We start from the raw sequence: 16,153 nt of genomic DNA on the forward strand, positions 1-16,153 counted from the left end.
GCGCAATGAGTTTTATGAGACTTGCTGAACTATTGGAACTTATCGAAAGAAAAGTATTGAAGAATCATCACACGCGTTGGATATTTTTGATGCAAGGTTTGTCAAACTTTATATAAATAGATCAAAAGTTAAGTGATTAACGCCACAGAAGTGAAACATTGCTTTCCCTCCTGTATAGAGGATTACCAGCTAATTTGCGAGTACATTCTTCGTCACTGTTCTACAAACACAACGTCATTTTTAATTCCTAGCGTTCATTTATATTTATTGATAAGAGTGAAGTAAAAGATCTTGCTCCATGGCCCTACGAAATTTGCTGTTGATTTTGTTTGTACAGATTAATTATTTTCCGACAGGTATGTGGGTCATTCCATTTTAAACCAAGCAATAAAATAAACAAAATTCTCAAGCTGATCGTTTCAGATTTTCAAGAAACTTTGCGAAGTCCTACTACTCTCTGACACCTCAAATGTATATAAACTTTAAAAAAAAATCTATCTTACACAATTGATCAGTAACTAATGTCTGAGTTTGTAAAACACTATTTTCCCGGCAGTGTTTTGAAATTTTATACCTAACTCAAGTTCTATGGGAGCTTCAGAGTTGCATAATAGCTCATTTTAAAGAAAACTGCATATGCCTTACTTTGATGTGTAACAACACAATAATTTCAGATAAAAATATTTTTTCACAATTTTATATTTTGACATTGTGTCTCAAAAATTCAGGATTTTTTTTTTTTTTTTGTAATGTATTATAATGAATGCATCCCAAATGTTCAGAGTGGGCTCAGAACAGTTGCAACAAATATTGTAGGATAATTTTTACAAAAAATTGGCTTAAAAAAATCCTGACTAGTGTTATGCTGGATGTCCGAGGGAAGATAAAGATGTGTATCCTTATCTGTTTTTTCCAGATCTTAAACAAATCTTTTATATTCTTAAATTTCAACACATATTTGAATTCTAAATATAGATAGGCATGAAACACTCTTAAATTCTATGTAAGTTAAGTGTTTTCATTTTGTTAAATAAGGTATCATTTCAGAAATTGAAAAAGTTAATTTTTAAACCCCGACTCTATTAGGAAAGAGATAATAAGTTTGACATGTATATTTGTGTGTGTTTGTGGAATCGTAGCTCCCAAACAGATGAAACGATTTTGTTCATTCTTTTTTACGCTCAAAAAGTGACTTGACCTTTGTGTTCTTAGCTTGGTCTCATCTTTGTAACACTAATTACTCAGGGGTGTCCACCTCTTCCCCCAAATACAACAGAGAAAAATACCCTTGAAAACAAACCTTCCTAAAATTTTCAATGCCGTAGTCTGACCTTCCCTTGGTGGACACCTATGAATTAATGAAGATATTAATTAAAAACCAACGTAGTGTTTTTCGCAGTTTGAACAGCGAGATCTTATATAGGTGCGTTTAAATATTGGGACTAGTTGAAAGAATAAAATTTTCTGCGTTGAATATTTGTTAGGAATTTCCAAGTAGGAGTTATAATCTTGTTTACACAATAAAAGAAAATTTTGAGTTCAATGTTAAACCTTTATGCTTGCGAGTAATAGCAATTTCTTTGTTGTTCCACGATTTAAAATTTATCTACTTTCAGTTTCTGGCGTGTACTGACCCACAAGTAGTTCTCACGGATCTAGACACTAGTGATCCCTATCCGCAGATCTGAACTTTTAACGATCCAGCACATCACTAGTTATAAATTTTTTTTTTTTTGAACTACAGAGCTGTACAATAGCGCATTTTAAAGATAATTTCATTATCTTTCATCTCTGATTTGTAAGTTAAACATTTTTTTATTCCAATAATTTTAAAATTATGTACTTTTTAAAATTTTGTTGTAGTCCCACTCTGAAAATGTTTGGCCCTATTCACTAAAATACAGTAAAAATCATACTCTTTTTTAAAAAATGACACTATTCTCAATTTTTTTTTAATTTGAAAATTTTGGGAAAGGGGATTTTTTTTCCGTAAAGTATTTAAGTTACACATTTAACTGAAGTGCATGTCTTTCTCTTCAAAGTGAGTTATAATACAGCTCTGTAGCTCTCATAAAGCTTGAATTATAAAATTTTACGCACTGCCAGCAAGTTAGAAAGAAGTCTGTGCTTTTTAACAACTTTCAGAAATTAATTACTAATCATGTATGAAAGTTTTTTAAAAATTATATACAGTAAAACCCCTCTAATACGGACACTAATGGGACAATTTTTTTGTCGGCAATGGAGGGGTGTCCGCAGGTCAGAGATTTAACAATGTTATTTTCTTTGAAATCGGAGAATAAAATATTGTTCACATCAGTGGGGTGGCCGTTTGGAGGGGTTTTACTGTTACATTTAAGATGTCAGAGAGTAGGGCTTCTGAAACTTTCATGAAATTTGAGACGGTCAGGTTGAGAATTTTATTTATTTATAGGTTTAATATATGATCCATTTGCGTGTCGAATAATATTAATTTGTACAAATAAAATAAACAACAATGTTTCTAGGGCCAAGCTGCAAGATCTGTTACTTCACTCCCATCAGTAAATATAAATGAATACTAGGAATTAAAAATGATGTTGTGTTTGCCGAATGATGAGGTAAATTAGTTGGTAATCCCATAATGATGAATGAGCAAATGAGCTGGTAATATTGCTGATGGAAAGCAATGTTTCATTGCTGTGAGGTTAATCTGAACATTTTGGTCAGAAAAAAAGTTTGACAAACTTTGCATCTAAACTATTCAACACATTGTATAAGACTCCTGAAATACTTGTCTTTTGATGCATTCCAATATTTCTGCTTCTTTGTGTTGAACACTCAAAGCAGCAAATTCATCACTCAGCAGCCATCATAGACTTTGCACATAATAGCTGTAAGCTCAGGTACACATGTATACTTCCGTAGGACTCCCTTAAGCTACAGTAGGGTCTCATTTCACAATTTTCCATGGTGGGGGGGGGGGGGGGGGGTCTAAAGATTTGTGCGCAATAGATTATATAGGAAGAAAACAAACTGCGTACACACAATAGTGCCAAATTTGATTGTTTCTAAAATTCAGAGGGTTCCCTTACCACCCAATTGATGGATCTGGAATTCCTGTTCTTCACTATACATATCATCATTCCCATAATACACATCACAAAATTTTACACAGTTGCGGAACCAATAAATGCACATTTACATCAATGTTCATTGTTGTTTCTTCAATATGCACTTTATTTGTATACCTTCGACTGATTTCAAACAAATTTCTTTATTTAAGCTGTCATTTTATTATAAAAAGGAATATTAAAACATATTCTGTACAAACTGCAGTATAGTTGTAATGGAATTTTAGAGGCTCTGCCTCCTGCTCGTTTGGCTCGCCAACCCCCGGTTGCCACCTGTGGGCGCTCAAAGCCACTTGCAGCAGGTGACTATTAATGATTTTAGGGGTGTCGAGACATCCCAGAATATCCTCAGAAATGGAAGCCCCTAAAGGTTTAGAGGGGCGTTAAAAAGTGGAAATGGCTTCCCCTATTTGCCCTGTATCCAGTGGTACAGGTAGACACGGCCAATCCGGAGAAGATAAACACAGAAATAAATAGTTTAGACTAGGGGGCCCAACTCCCCTGCCCATTTTGCACGCCAACTCGTTTGCCATTCGCCTCAAAGATTTTATGCTTTTTAGGGTATCATGACATCCTTGGATATCCTCAAGACATAATCAGTACTGGATATCTGGCCCCTCAAGGTTCAGAGGGGTGAGACAGGGTGCAATAAATACAGAGATTAACAACCCGTATCCAAAGGTGGGGTGTGTTGGCCGGATTCGTAAGGTGTCAGACTCTTAACTCAGGGGTGCCCACCTGGAAGGGGTCATGGTACAGACCACGCCAATAGAATTTCTAAGGGAAGGGGGGGGAAGAAAATTGAGAGGTATTTTTTGGGGGGTGCTTTTGCTCTTGGGGGAGGACCCCTGCTTACCCGAAGGGTCCAAGGTCCGATGTCAGCCGGTCAAAGATCTTCCATGTTTGTTAATGGTGACTGGGGCAAGTTAAATATGTCGCAGTCAAAGTCCTTCAAAGAATTAATACCTCTGGGAGTGCTAGACCAGAGATTACTCGTCTTCTGACCTGGATCAAAAAACAGCTGTCTTCAGGTCCCCATCCAACAGTTTAGAACAAAAATGGCAGGTACGGGGAATCCTAGAGTGTGATGTATTCAACAGTACCAGTATTGACTTGGCAGATATTTCCAGTTCAGAGGAGATGCGTTTAGGGACAGGCAGTCACAGAAATTAATATTATCGACTATTAGATAATCTGTTATGCAAATTGTTCTGAATGATGTTTTAATTTTCAAACTACAAATAGAAAGAAATTCACGAAAAAACATTTTAGCAATTATTTTTCTTTTCGTAATTGCATATGTAAAGCCTAATAAATACAAATTAAATTTCATTCATTGGATACTTAAAGAGAATGGGTTTCTAAACTCCTTGGGCCTGGGCTCAGTTAGCCCCTGCTCCAGATCTACTTACCTGCAGCGCGGGGCGGCTCACTATACTAAATGGGCCCCCGGCTTTCAGTGGCTTAGAACTCCAGTAGCCAGTTAGGGGCTCTGCTAATTTTTTGCCAGGGGGGCCTAAAATTTATAGATCAGAGCCAGACAAGGGTGTCACCATCTCAACATGGAAGGGGAGGGCAGGCCCAGGAAAGTCCCAATGCAAAGTCGTTGTGACCTCCCAAAATTTTCCTAATTCGATAAATTTTTTTGCCGCTTCAGCAAAATTAGGAGTTTTATTAGGTAAAATTATCCTCATTCAGCGACAATATTTGTGGCATTCCATTCGGCAAATAATTCAAGACTTTTTTTCCTCCCAAAGATTAAAGTTCAGTGTCCTCCTGGGCAGGGCCATAATTTGCACAGTTTGGGGACTGGTCTTTTAGCCCCCCCCCTCCCCCCAAGATTTTGGAAGCAATGCAATTCTGAAATGATAGCAGTATTAACTCAACACCAGTAATTTTTCTTTTTTAATGTACTTGGAAGAAGATGTATACACTTTCAAACTCCATTGACAAATGCCCCCCCCCCCCCCGGTGAATATGTCCATGGTGCCAGAAATGCCTGTTTTTTATTTGAGAGTTGGTCCAAAAGTACTTTGAGCCAAATTCTTAAAAAATATTATAGTGTTAAAGCTATTTTGATAATTTACAAAACAATTCAAAATAATGTTTCAAAGAATGATATTTCGCTACATTAGGAATATTTTGTAATTTCATTATCATATTGACAGATCAATGAAGAAATATTAAAAATGAATTTAATTAGAACCTTCCATTGCTTTGTTTTCTTTGCTAGTTGATATTTTAAATTTTAGGAATTTGTTACTGAATGCTCCAAAAAAAAATGGTAAAAACTCCAACAAAAATGCTTTTTTTTATTATCATTATGATTCTTAGGTCAAAAGGTTCTTCTTTTGTGCCCCTTTTTTTTCTGATTTGGGTACCCGAGTGGTGTAAGTAATAACAAGAATTTTTTTTCCATCTTTCTATGATTGAAAGCAGACGTCGGAAGGAGAATCAAAACAAAACAACTGAGGCTAGCCTCGTCTCCTGAGCGTTCTCATGTCAACGATTCTAATTTTCCATTGGCTTACAGGGACAGGAAGAAAGGCGTGGTTTAATGCTTACCGTACGTTCGTTATCCCAGCGAGTATTAACGAACTTCCGGTATTTTTGGGCAGAGACTACCGCAGTTACCGTACGTACGGTGAGTGCGTAAGTTGCTAGCGTCCGATACGATGTGCTCGTGCGATGACGTCACGATTAACGTATGCTATTTACGTATGGGCAGAGACTAGACCTCATAATTTGTCCGACCGCTTAGACTGTGTGGTCGGCCATACATATTTCGTCCGACCGCTCAGCATGGTCATTGGGAAAGTATCTTAATTTAAGGTGGTCTGCCATACATAATTCGTCCAACCGCTCAGCATGGTCATTGGGAAAGAATCTTAATTTGTGTGGTCGGCCATACATAATTTGTCCGACCGCATAGAATATCATTGGTCGGCTGTTGAAATTAGATCCCGCCCATCGTAACGCCCTCTTGGTCGAGTTCATAAAACAATCCCGACCCCAAGGCATTAATTTCTACTCTGCGCATGCGCAGAAGGAGGCCGGTACTTCATTGCATTTCCGGCGGTCGGTGCCGCAACCACTGCCTAAAATGAAACTTATTTCATTGAGATAGTTATTTTTTCAGCAAGCTACAAGCTTTGAAACATTTGAAGTACTCAAAGTTGAATTGGTACCAAAATCTGTACAGGGCATTTTCAAAAACAATCGTTTGAGCTACAATCGGTCATTTGAATTACATGTAAGATTATATGTGACAAAATTAAAAGCTTTAAAAATCTTTACAGCAGTACACTTAAAGTTAACATGTATACTATTAAAATTACAAAGTAAACTCATTAAAAGAAAAAGAATTAATTGAAAACAAGTTAAAAGTTGCAAGTAAAGCATTCTATATTTTGTATGTTTTATAAAAAATAATCAAACAGAAGTGTAAAACATATGCATTAAAGATATAAGAGTGCAAAGTACAGAGGAGAAAGAAGAAAAAAAATGGATCAAAGGTTTTTGGGTAGCATTTAACATCAGACAAAAAAAATATAGGAGTTAGTAGGAAAATATAGGAGAATATCTGACAAATTGTGAAAATATAGGAAATATAGGAGGACTATAAGCCCTGTATGATCAATTTGTAAATCATATCTTTATGAAAAAATAAATATACGAAATTACTACATCAAAATCGCCCTTGTGATGAAGGTAAGTTTTGTCAACCGAAGTATTTTAAGTTTCTGTCATAGAAGAAGCCTATAGTCTTGAAATAAAAAAAGGAGTTCAAACCAAAGTGAAGGAGTTTGAAGGGCCCTTCAAAAAAATTTCCGAAATGAAGGAGTATTGGAGGAGTTATGAAGGAGCGTAAGAACACTGTAAAAAAGCAGACTTTACCCTGAAAAGGGGACTTAGGCGGAAAAAGCGAACCATTTGGGAGCGGAGCCCTGCATCCTTTTTACAGGTAATGGAAACAATTAGAGAGTCTAATTGAAGCAAAAGGGTATTGGAATTTTTATCTCACAGTATCTAAGACAGATCATATTTAGTTGCTTTTTCTACCTTTCTGACACTTAAAATAAAATTAAATTTCAATCTTACGTAAATTTTAATACCTACGTGTGACAGTATATCTGTTAATAACATTGCAAATCATGTCCAAAAAAAAAAAAAAACCGAGTGCTAATTAACTTGAATGTTGGGTGGATAACTATCTTTTATGACCTCGGTTATATTAAGCTTTTTCTTTGTCCCACAAAAAGCACAATATAACAAGGATGTAACAATCTGGGAAAAAACATAACGACTAAGGACAAATAAAGACGTACTAACCATCTGATCTTCTTTTGAAGACATACTGTTCCATTTGAAAATCTAAATTAGTTGCCCCAATATGGGTACCGGAAGCAAGAAACTTCGTAACATCTTCATCTTTCAATGCTAAAGATGGAATTCCTCCCGACATCTTTCAGTTTGCCGTTTGAGTTACGTTGGCAGACCTAAAGATTAGTAAAACAATATCAATAAAAATTCTTGAAGTTATAAAATCACTGCTTTGAAATGAACTTCAGCAACACTTAATCCAGAGGTTGCTCCCCCCCTCACACAAACCGAGTATAAGTTAAGTATTGTTTCTGCACTAACCCTTTTGATAAAAGTATTTATTGGCCATATAAGCATTCAAGGGCAGAAAATTACGTGAATGTTAATTTTTCACAATTAATTTGCTTAACACCTTTAAAATAATTTATTACAATTTAACTACACATAATGCAGATGTTAAGGACAGTTAACAGGAAAACATTCTCTAATTTAAATTCATATAATAAACCAGTTTACAATACTTAATAAATACTCGGGTAGAATGTAAACCAAATATTTGTTGGTATTTGGCAAAAAAACAGTAGATCTGGCACATCCTTTATTTTAAGAACTCCACTCGTTAGATTTATTTTTGGTAAAATTCTGAATTATATGTAAACTGAAATCGTAAGAGAGAAAAGGTGGAAACCACATGCATTTCTTGTTTGCTTGATGATTTTTAACATAATCAATGTCTCCTCAAGATCAAAAAAGGGCGCTTTATCAAAAGAATTTTGCAGTGGAAAATGGGCTTTAATTATACTTAGAGTACGCAATTAATACCTTTCCCAACTTCTCATTTTGTTAAACAGTAGTAAGCTTTAAAAAGCTTACTATTGTGGTATTTACTAAGTTAGATTGAGTTTTTTTCAAGTATTCTAACAGCAAAAATTTCAAACTGAAAGCAAGTACAGTACCACAATAAACCAGCATGTTCTTTCAATTGTATTTGCATCTTTTCAATATCATTATCTAAGGGAACGTTAAAATATGCAGCCGGCATTTGTAACTTACCAAACAAGAGCAATACAGAAATTTGTTTAAAAATACAAGGTGCATTGATCCATAGTGTCCAGTGTCTCTTCTAAATAGTTTATGGATCTTTTGAACAATTAGCTCAAAAAGTTTCAAGTTATCGAATGTATGTCGTATGTCCTTAAATCATTTAGGACACACGAAGTTTCTTAACATCCACTACATTCAAAATGTCGCAAATTTAGCGAACATCTTTCCACTTCCTCTTACAATTTCGCTGCATCTAGAGTTCATTTGCATTTGAACTATTTTTGTTTTTATAACTTCTTTAAATGGATCTATGAAAATGGCGTGTTGACTTAACCCTAATATAGTAATTTATTTTCTTACTTAAGATTGATAAACATTCAAGAATGCATAAATATTATGTTTACTTAAAAATAATCATTTCGAAAGGATTATCATGAAACTTAAAAGTTGCAAGAAATCAAATAGAAAATTCATGTCACAATTGAGACATAGCAATTGGTACACGTGGATGCTGTAACATCGTTGAAATTAAGATTATGCTAAGCAGAAAAGATCAGTATAGTAATTTTTTGAAACAAAGCCGTTGGAAGAAATTGTGATAGCATTTTGGCAAAATATTCCTTGCTATTTTTACAAATTCTTTTGCAATATGTTGGACTTACCCTCAATAATGCCACTGGGAGATGACGCCGTAACGATGATAAAGCGCGGCGAATAGGCGAAAGCACTCCGCGGTTCACGGTTTTTAAACGAATAGTGCTAGTTAAGCTTAACTGAAAAAAAAAAAAAAAATCTATGTCTACGTTCGCATAGAACAACTGATCCGAACCTTACCGGTCGACCGATGAGTAATGGGTTGCTACTAGAGTCCCTCTAGTTGCTACCGCAGCGTTCTTGAGAGCTACCGGTTAACCGGTTGCTTCCGATGTCGTTTTATGCATAGACTAATAATAAAGAATAGACCGAGCTTTCTCAGACTTGCTGATGAAATAAAACAATTTTGAAAAAAAATAGAACCGACTTCAAAATTGCTCTAAAAAGTGAAAAATAATTTTATTCTTTAAACACCATCGATAATACTTTTAAACATAATTTTTGAAGTTGGCGCAAAAACGATCGATAAAATCATTCACAGCCATAACTCAACTACAAGTATAAATTTAACCACGTCCAGTTTCTTCACTACCACATGCATTACGCATTGATGACAGCATATTTGAGTAACGATGTAAATGTTCCGTTCCTAAGTTTGGATGATTTTTTGATAAAAATATGAACGAAGCATGGTTACAATGGATTTTACTTTTTGTTTTTGCGCCAACTTCAAAAATTATGTTTAAAAGTATTATCGATGGTGTTTAAAGAATAAAATTATTTTTCACTTTTTAGAGCAATTTTGAAGTCGGTTCTATTTTTTTTTCAAAATTGTTTTATTTCATTCTTTTTAGTGTAAATGTAGATATTTCGGTAAAAGTAAGAAGTTACCTAGTAAGAAGTGCGGCTCTATATCACTGTATTGCTTTAGAAAAGCCTTTATTCAAAATTATCATTACAATTACTATTAATGTTACAGTTATATGGCACCAAACTTTTATAACAATGAGTTTTATATTGTCGCGTAGATGAAGATAGCGAAGACAATGTGAAAGCCAAATTAAGCAAATACTCGTTAGTCTCAACTCGAGATCTTTATTCAGAACCACGAATGAACGTTACATCTCCTTATATACAACTTGAAAAAGTGCTGGAACTTTCCAGACTTGAAAAGATACAGAAATTAATAGAACATTCGAGAAAATACGGGAAACAGTAGAAACGAAATTTTAGTAAAATTCACTTTGTCCTAGTCGGGATTTGATCCCGGGTCGCTCGTGTGGGAGACGAGAATTCTACCACTGAGCCACCGTTATCCACGGATGAAAAGTGCGAACTTCGCTACAATATCATTTTAATCATTTAATAGGGAAATTTACTGTTTTTTGCCCATAACTTTTTTTCTAAAGAACAAATATGGTCAAACAAAGTAATGGGACCTAAGTTGAGCCATCCTCTATCCATTAAAAAAAGAATCATCAAAATCGGTTCACTAGGTGGGACGCTATGAGTGGACAAACAAAAAAAAAAAAAAACATACATACGGTATGAACTGATAACCGCCTCCTTTTTGAAGTCGGTTAAAAATTAGGGCCGTGGTAGCCTGATTGGTAAGGCATTGGACTCGGGACCGGAGGGCCTCGGGTTCGATCCTCGCTGGTCGAAGACCCACCGTCGTCATTAATGGGGACTGGGCGACGTTAAATATGCTCGTGGTCTCAATGTCCTCCAAGTGAAACGATACCTCTGGGGGTGCTAGTACTAGGTAGCTATTAGCTCCTGGACTAGTTCAAAATTCTCACTAACTGTTCGATCCGGTGATGGTGCTGCCATCTATCGGTATATAAAATAATGGAGGCAAGGCACTTAGTATGCAGTCCTCGACATAAATACAGTTGAAGTCAGTTGTGACTCTGAATCGAATCGAATCGAAAAAATTAGTTCATGGATACATCATGTGACTGGTGGAAGGCTTGGCGAAAACTTTGGCAGCATGGTTGCTAGATAGCAGGATTATCTATAGTTTGGCACTCGAAATGAATTTTAAGACATGTGTTTTTATTATATTTTTCTTCCAGGTGCGAGATTGAACTGTTTTTCTTTAAGTTATGCATTATTTTGACATTAGTACTTAATTTTTGATCACAGTTTTCAGTAACTTTTATTTCATTCGCAACTGCTACGTCAGCGTTGGGGGTAAACGTAATGGCGTATAAACGTTTCAAAAATGTACTAATCGGTATCTTAAATTGAAATTGTAGGTAAAAATCTTATCGTTTGCCGATTCTTTTTGGGCGCTTGCATCTTTAATTGCTCAGAGAGTTATTGAAATTGAATAAAGAAAATGCACAATACTATCTAAACGAAAAACTCACTATATTAACAAAATATTTACAACTTAGAGTAACAAATTTACAAATCGGACTCCATAAAAGATCATTCTTCCGTGTTCCATCAATCACGGGACGCGGGAGCGTCCCGCCCCGCCAAGGAAACCAAACGTCAGCAGCCAACACAAGCAAATCCACCGCTGAAGACGAAAGAAAATAAAAGCGACCAAGAACAAGATTACACGACAGAACAAGTTGGGGTTTTTTGGGTTTTTCACCCCTCTGTATCTCAGCCCCATGAAGACCCCCGGAGTTGATTTTTGGTACACTCAATCTCTAGTGGCCCCTGACGCCGTAAACCAAAATACAATCCCCTGGACCATCAGGGGGAGGAGGCATTAAAGTTAAAAAATCGCTGTTCAAAAAAGTTTTCGCTTTCTTTGACAGGGCCCAGACGAAAAAATGAATCAAGCTGAAATTTCGCACACACATTCCTTGTGCCCTACTGATGTGCCTTTTGTGCCATTTGACCCCCTCCCTTTTCCCCCCTCATTTTTACCCCCCTAATTGTACCTTCCCAGGGTTCTATCACAGCCCCCGGGGGGGGGGGGGGGGCTACCGTAATGATTTTTTGTATACATATTCTTGGGGGCCATTGAGTACATATACAAAAATTCAACCCCCAGGGACATCATGGGTTGGAGTAATTAAAGTTTGAAAATCACTAATTTTCCCTAAACTCTTACGTACTTACTCTCAGCTCATAGGGTTTGTTTATCTCGGACTGCAATTGCAAGGTTAGAACAGATCTAAGATCTAACAATTATTCAAAAGTTCTCTTAGGAAATGAAATTCCCCCATCAAGACTAATAAAACAGATCCAACAATTGCAAGTAGATGTTAAATCGCGGATATCACAAATTTCCCACAGCGACTGCGCATTGCGCGCGGACTTAAAATCTTAAAACAGAAAGCCCAATGATCTATGTTTATATTTAAGCACAGAAACAAATTAATGAATGAGATTAGAATGCAATCCCCCCCCCCCCCGCCCAGTTTTGTTGATACGAAATTTTTTTCCTTCCTGTTTTTCAGTTTTGATATATTTCAGGGGGAAGAAATTTTAAATGTCAGTGAAACTGGGAGAATATTTTGCGTTGCATATTATATGAAACTGTGCGCATATGAATATGATACATCTTAACTTTATAATTGAAAGCGAAAAATAGCACATATTTTTTGGCTTGATTATTTTTTAAATTAATGCCTTTTTCACAAACATAACACATTATGAATTGAAAATTTATGAAATATGTGTGTGGATATCCATGTTTTGCAGTAACTTGTTAACAGACAAAATTTTTGCAATTAATTTAAGCAAGACTTTTGAAATGATCTAAGTTTGTAATAATCGGTATCTTGAGTTTAAATTTCAGGTAAAAATCTTACCATTTTCCGATTCTTTCTGGGCGTTTGCATCTTTTGACTTCATGAAGAGTTATTAAAGTTGACTAAAAAATTCACAGTACTATCAAAACGAAAAAACAATCAGTATATTAACAATATTTACAAATTCAAAGAGCATGCTTTAAAAATCGGACTGTATTGAAAAATCATCTTCGGTGTTCTAACGATTCTATTTATTTTTTATCTCAATCAGTTCACTTCAAATCAGGAAAGCGGTGGGCGAAAGGAAAAGTTCAAAAAATAAAAGTTCAAGCTAACCTTGATCGCGACATCCTCCCACCTTGAGCTCTTCACCAATGAAGAACTCAATCTGCTGTGAAGCCTAGTCTCTTGGGTTCTTTTACTATTCGTCCACTTCGCGTTACCACTGGTTCCTGGTTCTTCCGAGTAGTGACTTTATCTCTCAAAAGTGTACCTTCATAGTTTTCTGTTATTTCTAAACTGTATACACGTTGCACAGGACGTGTGACTATTCCGGACTTAGTTTTTATGCGGACAACTCTGACAATGCCATCCTTGCCTGGTAGGACTTCAAGGATTCGTCCAAGTGGCCATTGCAACCGTTTTAGGTTGTCTGATCCTATGAGAACAATTTCACCTACAGAAGGAGGCTTAGCTTTTCTAACCGTTTTCCGGTTCTGGATAATCCAATAGTTCTCTCTGAGATGATTCATCAGCGCCTGAACTCCAGCATGTCTAAGTTCCTGATGTTTACTTTCTATGAGCATGTTTACGATTCGGTGTTGCGATGTCAAAATTATTGGCAATCGAAAATTCTTTTTATCTTTTCTTCTAAAAATTCTCGTTTCTACTCTTAGGAGACCACTTTTATCAAGCACGGGATTAAGTTGTCTAATTCGTTGTGCATAGGTTCCTTCTGGAAATGATTCTCGTTGTACCATCTTCAGTAAACTTTTTTCCGCATTTTTCATCTCCTGTACACTTAGATTTCCTTTTTGTTTAGAATTTTTAGACTTCGAATTCAAGTAGAACCTATAAATCCATCCAATGATTCTAATGAGTCTTGGATACTTTGAGTACCTGTGAAACATATCTTCGCTTTCCACACTGACTTGGGTATTTATCACAGCACTCCTTCGCTTTTCTCGGGAAATTTCTTCATCATTGAAAACCAAATCAAATTGTGTCCATTCGTCTTCATTCTTCTTTAACCGAATTGGGTTCTCCCACCATTTCATTTTCAGCAACTGTTTAGCTGGGTAGCTCCTGGAAAGAAGGTCGTCTGGATTCTCAACCCTTTTTGCTTCTTCAGAGTCTTCTAGATCAGAAGAAAGCAACTGGTTAGCTCGGCCTTCCTGCTCAGGATCAGAGATGGGTAAACTTTCATCGAAATGCTCGGGGTCAGAGATGGGTAAATTTTTATCTAAATGCTCAACACTGGCATCATTTTCGTGCTCAACAGATGTAACTATTTTCTCTTTAGAAAATGTATCATTTTCTTTATCTTCTTCTTCATCTATACTTTCTTCTTTCTCATCTATATTTTCTTCTTTTACATCTGTTTCTGTTTTAGTATCCATCAATTCTTCGACAGGAGTAACAGGTTTTGCACTTTCTTCTGAAGCATCCTCTTCATTTGATTGCACGTCATCAACTTCCACCGGATCTTCATTAGTGGTCTTTTTTACTTCATTTTCATCTTTTTTAGATTCAAAGTTATCTTTTATTTCTTTTTCTTCCATGTCTTTTTTAGCGATCGGACCAGTAATCGCTGTTGCATCTAAGTTCCACGTTTCTGGAATGGTAAAATCTTTCATAAATAAATTTGTTACCACCATTGTAGAATTGTCATCAGGATAATCAATCGACATCTTCCCCATCAAGGTCCATCCAAGATGTGTTCCGACAGCTACGAGTCCACATGGCAGAACTATGACTTTTCCAGAGAGAAGCTTACCTGCTACATCAGCTCCAATTAATAAATCTATGTCTTGAGATTCTGTTTCTTTTGGAATCAATTGATCTGTCAAAATTATATTTCTTTTATTCAATTCTTGCGCACATGGATTTAACTTCAAAGTTGGTATTTTAGAACATATTTTTTCTTGGTCAAGTACCTCAAAATTGCAGTGATATTCTTTGTTAATACTGCTGAAATACTCTGTGTCGGTAATGTTTTTCTATGTGTTCTTTTAACGCCGAAACACGTGTCTGCTGTATTTTACAAATTTGTTTCTACTTACGTTGTTTGGTTTGACTTTACTATTCAGCACAAAGGTATTTTTTTTATCTTAAATTATGTATAACTTTCTCTTCTTTAAGACGGTCATACTGCATTTCTTCAGCGACTCGTTTACTCAGATATGACCGTTGGGAGCCAGAATCAATAACACATCTAACGATTTTCCCTCCCTGATTACCTCGTAATCTGACGTATAAAGTCTGCAATAGAATGTTCGGACTACAAGTGCGGTTACTTAGCACTGTGTCATTGATAGCATTTTGACTGTCATTCTCTTTCAGCACGTCTGTTTTCAATTTATCGTGCTCTTGGTATTTATTTTCGTTGCACATTATAGTTGCATGTTTTCCATTACAACGTTCACAATTAATTCTAACTTTACACGTTCGAGTTCTATGACCCACTTTAAGGCAGCAAAAACAACAGCCCTTTTTCATTAATATCTTCTTTCTATCATCTAAACTCATTTTCAGCACATATCGGCAAGCAGATGATTCATGATTTTTCTTCTCACAAAATACACACGTGTTCGAATTTGTGGAACCAAAAAGTCCGACTGCAGTTGGAATTTTCTCTTCTTCCCTTCTACTCGGGCGAGGTGGTGAGGAATGTTTCTTCATTCGCTTCGAATCGAAGCTGAAACTTTCTTTCGCTAAGGAAATTCTTTCTTCCCCTTCAACCTCTGTTTTCAAAAAATTCATTAGAGAGGTCAATTTATTTAATTCCTTATTATTTTCATTTTTTAAAGTCATGCTTCTTTCCCATATTCTAATAATATATTCTGGTAAGCAACTTTCAACTAATGGATACAAAATCGAAGCATATTTGTCGGAAGTAACACCTAGGGAATTTAATGCTCGGATATGTGATTCCATTTTATCATATAACTTGGCCAGGTGCATCTTCTTTTGACCCACTGAATTCGTCAAAACTAGACTTAATAATTCTCTTATATAAACTTCAATGAGCAAGTCTTCCCTACCGAATCTAGCAGTCAAGCATTCAATTGCTTGTTCGTAATTTTCCGCAGATGGGGGAAACGAATCAACGAGTTCCCTGGCACGGGAGCCTTCTACAGT

At 36.0% G+C, this 16,153-nt stretch overlaps 2 protein-coding genes across 2 annotated transcripts in view; both read right to left on the reverse strand.

Annotated features, from left to right (window-relative positions):
• Positions 1–9,249, reverse strand: part of LOC129222018 (40S ribosomal protein SA-like) — a 46,250-nt gene extending 37,001 nt beyond the window's left edge. The window contains exons 1-2 of the mRNA XM_054856433.1: positions 9,143–9,249; positions 7,446–7,612 (exon numbers count right to left, since the gene is read on the reverse strand). Coding sequence (XP_054712408.1) covers positions 7,446–7,578 — 133 coding nt within the window. The 5' untranslated portion in view covers positions 7,579–7,612; positions 9,143–9,249. The remainder of the gene's footprint in view (positions 1–7,445; positions 7,613–9,142) is intronic.
• Positions 7,582–14,703, reverse strand: LOC129222965 (uncharacterized). Its single transcript, XM_054857527.1, has 2 exons — positions 13,904–14,703; positions 7,582–7,612 (listed from the first exon to the last, which is right to left on the reverse strand). Exons 1-2 carry the CDS (start codon positions 14,701–14,703, stop codon positions 7,582–7,584), a joined length of 831 nt encoding a protein of 276 aa, XP_054713502.1.
• Between the last annotated feature and the right edge of the window lie 1,450 nt (positions 14,704–16,153).

Source organism: Uloborus diversus, chromosome 5 (assembly GCF_026930045.1).
Source record: "Uloborus diversus isolate 005 chromosome 5, Udiv.v.3.1, whole genome shotgun sequence".
Taxonomy (NCBI): Eukaryota; Metazoa; Arthropoda; class Arachnida; order Araneae; family Uloboridae; genus Uloborus; species Uloborus diversus.

Bases quoted from the DNA above. Each gene is read 5' to 3' on its own strand.
- LOC129222965 (XM_054857527.1), bottom strand. From the start codon at position 14,703: ATGTCGATTGATTATCCTGATGACAATTCTACAATGGTGGTAACAAAT. The intron at 7,613-13,903 runs GTATCCAAGACT...ACTAATCTTTAG, and splicing joins ATGTTTCACAGGTACTCAAA to GTCTGCCAACGTAACTCAAA.